This window comes from Notothenia coriiceps, unplaced genomic scaffold (genome assembly GCF_000735185.1).
Source record: "Notothenia coriiceps isolate Sejong01 unplaced genomic scaffold, NC01 NC01_scaffold00008638, whole genome shotgun sequence".
Classification (NCBI taxonomy): Eukaryota; Metazoa; Chordata; class Actinopteri; order Perciformes; family Nototheniidae; genus Notothenia; species Notothenia coriiceps.
The window spans coordinates 194362-201404 of NW_011341339.1; the positions used below are offsets into that span (position 1 = coordinate 194362).

The window sequence follows — 7043 nt, forward strand, 5'->3', positions numbered from 1 at the left end:
TGGTCGCTCTTAATCAGCATAACATGCCTTCTATTATATTTTGAAGCTAACCATCATCATGAGGAATGTTGAGATTGCACATCTGATTAACATCATAACCCTTATTTAAAGAAAAAATACAATACAGACTCGGCAAGAGGTACCTTGATGTATTGTATGGACTTACATACCTCCAGTTACGAATGTTATGGTTGTACAATTATTTTCTATTAAGTGTTAAATTGTCCATAAATCTGCAACTCTTTAGCCTTTTTTTCAAATTGACAAAAAGCAAGTTCATGTTACCGAGTCTGTCATTTTATTCATTGTCCAGGTGATACATTCGTCCGTACAGACAGGCAGTGACCAGCCCACCGGTCATGTTTGAGTGTGTCATGGTCACTGTGCCATCTGGAGCTGTTTCCAGTTGCTTTGGCCGCTCCAGGACAAACTTGCTGGCCAAAACTGATGGATACACATATCTGGACCCAAACCTCCCTTCCAAAACAAAGTCAAATTTAGACTCAGCCTCTTGTACTTTCTGTCCACAGGAACTGGGGTCCAACCCTGCACAGCGGAGGAGTGCACACACCTGCAACATAATAATGCATTTTAGAAGAGGCAGTTTAAAATATTACAATTAATTTTTTCCAATGTATACCTGGATGAAGTAGATTCCATGGTGTTTCCCAGCAAATGCTCCCAATGCGTAGAGCTCTTTACTGTCACCCTGTTGTATCTGCCGGTACTGGAGGTTGCAGCAAAATTTGTCATTACACACCTTGACTTCGCCCTCTGTCTCCCTCAAGGGGACAAATGTAAGTGGGTCGTATGTCACGGATGAGTTAAAGGTTTCAGGAGCTGTATGGAGAAGATGTGCAATATATATATGTATATATATACATATATAAATAGCACATCTATTTACGATATATATATATACATACCTGACAACATTCCTGGTTCAAAGGACTGCGCAGCTGAGCTCACAGATATCCTCACAGACATCTTCAACATCTCCCTGAGCCAGGCTGTTGTTCCCTCATGCTTCAAGGTAACCACCATCATACCTGTACCGAAGAAGTCATCACTTTCCTGCTTCAATGACTAGTGCCCCCTTAGCGCTGACTTCCCCCATCATGAAATGCTTTGAGCGGCTCGTCATGAAGCAAATAAGATCCACCCTCCCTCCCTGGATCCGTTTCAATAGGATATCGAGCGAAGCAGTCCACTGAGGATGCAATCTCCTCTGCTCTCCACCCAGCCCTCTCCCACCTGGACACAAAAAAACTCTTATGTTAGGATGCTGTTCATAAACTTTAGCTCAGCGTTCAATACCATCATCCAGCAGCTGGTTTGTAAACTAGCAAACCTGGGCCTCAGCCCCTTTCTCTGCAATTTGCTGGACTTCCTCACTGCCAGACCCCAATCTGTACAGGTCAGCAACAACACATCAGGCACCATCATACTGAGTACGGGGGCCCCCCAAGGATGTGTGCTCAGCCCCTTGCTCTTCACCCTGCTGACCCACGACTGCACACCCACCCACAGCTCCAACCACTTCATCAAGTTTGCGGTTGACACAACCGTGGTGGGTCTCATCAGCAACAACGACGAGACCAACTACAGGAGGGAGGTGAACCAGCTGGCCACGTGGTGCATAGACAACAATCCCTTTCTCGATGTGGAGAAAACAAAGGAGATTGTTGTCGACTTCAGGAGAACCGACACCCAACACCCCCACCCACTGACCATCGTGGTGCTGCTGTGGAGCAGGTGGAGCAGCACCAAATTCCTGATGAACATCACCGGGGACCTCTCCTGGAGTAACAACACCACGTCAATCACCAAGACAGACCAGCAGCGCCTATACTTCGTCCGAAAACTGAAGAGAGCAGGAGCCCCCCCCCCCATCATGCTCTCCTTCTACCGAGGCGCCATCGAGAGCATCCTCAGCAGCTGCATCCCCTTGGAAGCTGCACAGCATCCAACCGCAAGGCCCTGCAGCGCATTGTGAACACTGCTGAGAGGATCATCGGTGCTTCACTCCTATCACTCCTGGACCTCTACAACACCCGCAAAGCACTCAGCATTGCTGGTGACCCCACCCATCCCTCCACCTGCCTCTTCACCCTCCATCCCTCCATCCCTCCACCTGCCTCTTCACCCTCCATCCCTCCATCCCTCCACCTGCCTCTTCACCCTCCATCCCTCCACCTGCCTCTTCACCCTCCTGCCCTCAGGGAGGAGGTTCCGCAGCCTGTTTTTATTTTCGGGATTGTTGGAAACAGTATTTAAATCTCTCTGTCTGTACACACAAACTGAAAGATTGACTTGACTGGTTGTGTATTTTTTAAATTGTAAATTGTGTAATTCCTACTTTTACCTTTAATATTTGTATGCATGCTTCTTAATTAACATTAAGCTATCTTTGGCTCTTTAATTGCTGTAACAAATGTAAATGTCCCCCTCGGTGGGACGAATAAAGGTATTCTGATTCTAATTATTCTGAGGAGGGTGATCCAAACAGATTCCTTAAGTGTAGATGATGTGGACTCACCCCCAACTAACCCCTCCTCTGTGTCCACACTCTGCCCCGCCCACAGTGGGTCTAAGACTGGCACCCTGGCCACCAGCAGCATGCCCTCCTCTGGGTCTCCTTTCTGGGCGTGGTGGTACGTAGCAGAATAAGGAGTGTAGATGCCACTTCCTGTCATTGTCTTGTATCCATGGGTAAGGGGGACGTTTTCTTTACGAAGGTTTGCCGCAAGCAGGGTGACCTTAGCACCTAAGCTAAATGCACTCTGGAACTGAACTGAGTCCAGCAAAGGGAGCGAGTTGAGCCAGCCTGTGGGGTAGATCAGCTGATGCACACCCTGAAAGAGAGGAGGCCCTTTTCAGAAAGAGAGCAGACCAAAGAGAACTGTAGCGTTGGGTACAGAAAATTAGTGGCTGTTTTTCTACCTTCTCAACCAGTTCAATTGTAGGCTTGTAGAACAGGATATCAAAACAGGTGATGAGACCAAACCTCCCAGCAAAAGGTGTATCAAACGTTATGATCTCAGGTTGCGGCGGCTTGTCAAAGGATTCTTCAAAGTAGAGGTTTTGTTTATGGTATCGGGCCACCAGCAGGCCATCTGAACTGTGCGGAAGAAGATTGTGTGGAAAGGCTACTTAGAAAATTACGTATTGGTGCACTTGTTGGACTACAGCTAATCTAAACTTTTTATTTAATCTATTTTTACCACTTTACACTAGCCTCAGACAATGCTTTAAACAGGAAACAGAAGCCATTCATTTTGCGTTTTTGTAATTTTGTAATCATTTCACTTGCAGAAGTGGGAGTTGATTGTCAACCGCTGCCTGGTTGGGCTAAGTTGTTTGCGTTATCACCCAACTTTGGTGTTTTAAAGTGTTGGTACAGATTCATCAAAGTCACTCAATAATACAAATTAACTAACTGATCAAAGAAATGTTAGTCAGCAACCCCTGTGTTTCTCAAAGGTAAAATTACAGTTTTTGTCAAAAAAGTATATTTGATGGGAACAGAGCATTGATAATGACTGTTGTAAAACGGAAAGAGATAACTGCTGAAGAATCTGACCATCCCTTTACATTTTGCACTGTACCTGAAAACCACGTTGGTGTTGAACTGCCAATGTCCATCAGGGGGACAAAAGGAGGAAGGGTCAGTCTTCAGGGGGCAGGGCTGCAGGTCGGCCATGTTGGCCACGAGGTAGAGGTTGTAACGACGGGCCATACAGCTCAACCTCTGGAGAACCTGCGAAACAAACACAATTAAATGTGGTTTTTATTCTCATAATAACTGTTGCATCACTTAAGGCTCTTGGGTGACTCCATGTCAGAGTATTGTGTTAAGCTGCCTCCAAATTACATGTGATGTGTTCTTTGCTCACCGCAAGGTAGGGCACACATCCTTGTAGTGAAAAAACAGCTAGTTACTTTTGTTTATATGGCAACATCCCCTGCTTGTCAGTGCCATTTAATACAGTTGTACGTCAAAATGATCAGTGGCATTTGTGGACTATGTTTAAATATGTGTAACTTTGAACCCACCGCTAGGCTGGCGGCACCCCTCTCCATAGGAACACAACGGTACAGCCCGATCAGATATGTGTTGCCGCTGAATGTGTGAAGGCATCTTAAGAATCTTGTTCATAACATCAGATCTGAAAGTGTGATTGTGCACCTCAGTGTTGTTGTATTTCCCCGGCTCTGTGCAGGGGTTCCAGCTCTCCTCCTGGGGGTCAGGAATGGTTTCCAGGTAGTTAAAGATGGACAACCGACTGAAGTTGAAACCCTGAATACCATCTTCTGGAAACACCAGGATTTGGACACCCTGACCAAGTGAATATTGGGGGAAAGTAAAGAGATGAAACAACCTATTACTCTACTGTAATCATGAACTGTGTGACAGTACATGTGCTTCTTTATGTGAGTTATGTAGGGAATTTTAGCTCTGAGTGAGGATTAGCTTAAAAGAGTCCAGGAAGTTTATTTACAACTTGTAATTGTAAATTTGTACAAGTCATCTTTGATATTAGAACCATCAAATATAAAGTTGTCTAGGATCTAGGCTTCCTGTGTGGATTGAATTTCTTAAGTCAAAGACGTAACTAGTCCCGGTATTTAATATGTTCCATCGGATGACAGTCCTAATGATAATTTTATTTTTCCTGTAGAAATTTAGTACTATCATCCCATAATGTTCTGTCTGTACATAACATTGACTCAGTAGTCCTCACTACTGAGGCCTTCAAAGAGGACATATTACCATTCGCCTTATTTTAGTTATTTACCCCGTTTGTAAGATGATGGCTTAACCTGGTTTCAGTCCAACCTTTACAAACTTTACACATACAAAAAAAGGGGTTTTGGAAACAGGTATATATAAAACATGGTATAGACTTAATGGTGACATTTCTCTGTCTGTAAAAACATATAGCATAAAAGGTCTGACATAACCTTACAAGAAGGAGAATGGTTTTTACCGTGATGGCTTTGTATCTTGGTGTGTGACATCATTGTTAGTAATAATTGGACAATCACTAAAAATGGAAGGGAATAGATTTTAACAATAAAAGTTGTTATAAATAACTCGCGCAAAAGGTGTTAATTGTAATTATTATTCACTTAGAAGAAATAGTCTCAAGTTAAATATGTAAGTATTTTTAGTATTTACGTTTGGAATGAAACATTTGTCGTATTATGACTAGTACTAACTAAGTCTCAACTACTAACAACTTTTAACTTTATGTAATTTGGTTAGTCATAGTATAGTAAAATCAACTATTAGTATATGAACACAACGTGTGATTTGTGGGGTTCAGGAGTTGCGAGTGAATAACTGCGGCGTTATATAGATAATAATCGCTTACAAATTTACTGATTTATCTATATATTCTTCTAACATTTTGATTTGAAGTCTTTGCTGTCTGCACTGAACTGGGGCGGGGAGCCAGCAGCGATTTCGGTTATCTCTTCTGACTGCCTACTATTTATGCAGTGCAGAGAAAAGGTCGGTTGGGAGTTGCCTCCCTCGTCTGGCCCGGCAAAGGAGTTAGTCGCTCCAATGACCGAAACCACAGCCACGTATGAAGGTTCAGTGAAGGACAGTCTTTGCTGTCGTTCATATAGAAGGTTCGGTGCCGAAGGCCTTTTGTTTCTCTTACCTTGTCCGATTTGTTCACACGGTGAGAGAGATTGCCAAACTTGTATTTGACATGGCTTATTTATGGAGTGCTACAGATAGATTAATACTTTGAACGGAAATGAAAGTGCCTTGTGTAAAAACCACTATTGTTTACCGTTGTTTCATTGTATAAATGGTGGTACAAGATGGTGCGGTGTGTATGAATGTACATCATACACACGACACGACGCGCCAAGTCGGTAAGAGGCGTTCCCAAAAACTTTTAACCAGGCACGCGTTGTAACACCCCTAAACTCCTGCGCGTTCAATTGGGTACACGTCGGAGCTTTAATGGGGTATGGTTCCTGGACCGAGCCACCTTAAGGTTCATACGACCTCTAACCTTGTCAGGAAGCGCCGTGAGCTACTGCATCATAGGAACTTTATAACGAACCTTCGGTCAAAGGAGCGCTAACCTCTTTGCCGGGGCCGACTCAGTGATCCACAAAGAGTTACCCCCCATCTCCTGCGAATGAACCATCGTGTACAGAAAGGCTCGGTCTTCGCTCCGTTTTAGTAAGGGATCGGAGCTTTTCGCTTCCTTTAACACCTTGTCCACACGTACCACACGCAGTATACGCTCCCGGGGCGGAATTTACCTCGGGCGTAAAGGCTGTTTCTAAAACCTTAATCAGGCACGCGTTGCGTAACACCCCTAAAAATTCCGGCGCTCAATGTAGTACACGGTGGAGCTTTAAAGGGCGATGCTTCATGCAGCCGGAGACCATCTTACAGGTATCGACGTAGAGTGAGCCAATTTACCTAAGGAACGCAGGAGTGAACGCAGCAAAGGGACGCTGATCGAGGGAGGGTGGTCCCTTCGTACCCTCTGCGTTCCTTTGGAGTGCTCTTGCGTCCCTTTAATCAAAAATTCTCGTTACCCTTGCAGCAAAAGGAGGCCTCGCAGTGACTTCGCCTGCAGTCAACCACTACCTGCGGCGTGTCGACCTAGCGGACTGGGTCGGTCTAGCATTTACGTGACGTAGCAGGTTAGTCACTCGCTATGGTGTTATTCCCCCGCCCCGCTACACAGACTTCTTAAAGGTGGCCTCCTACCAGACCATCAAGGAGCTAATGGCGAGGAGGCAATAGTGAGGAGCAGGCAGGGGCCGTTTTATTCCGGGACCTGCCATGACGTTCTACCGCGTCTGTTTAGTTGAGGCAACTATGGCTTCGGAGCTCCTCGCTCCTTAATTTTTATTCTCTTCACTACTGTGTGGGGTTCATACGAACCTGTAACCTTGTCAGGAAAGCCGCCGTCGAGCTACTGCATCATACGACCCTCGTCGAAGGAGTGTACACTCTTTGTGGGGTGGGTGACGTTTAAGTAACATAGGTACAAATTAATTTG

At 45.0% G+C, this 7043-nt stretch overlaps 1 protein-coding gene across 1 annotated transcript; it reads right to left on the reverse strand.

The window, feature by feature from the left end:
* Positions 1-298: 298 nt before the first annotated feature.
* LOC104944686 (biotinidase-like) lies at positions 299-4080 on the reverse strand. The gene is made up of 11 exons (XM_010770258.1): positions 4057-4080; positions 3609-3760; positions 2944-3121; positions 2508-2855; positions 1732-1800; positions 1525-1657; positions 1352-1409; positions 1128-1254; positions 927-1086; positions 641-840; positions 299-571 (listed from the first exon to the last, which is right to left on the reverse strand). The coding sequence occupies exons 2-11, from the start codon at positions 3737-3739 to the stop codon at positions 299-301; spliced, it is 1677 nt and encodes a 558-aa protein (XP_010768560.1). The 5' UTR covers positions 3740-3760; positions 4057-4080.
* Positions 4081-7043: the final 2963 nt, after the last annotated feature.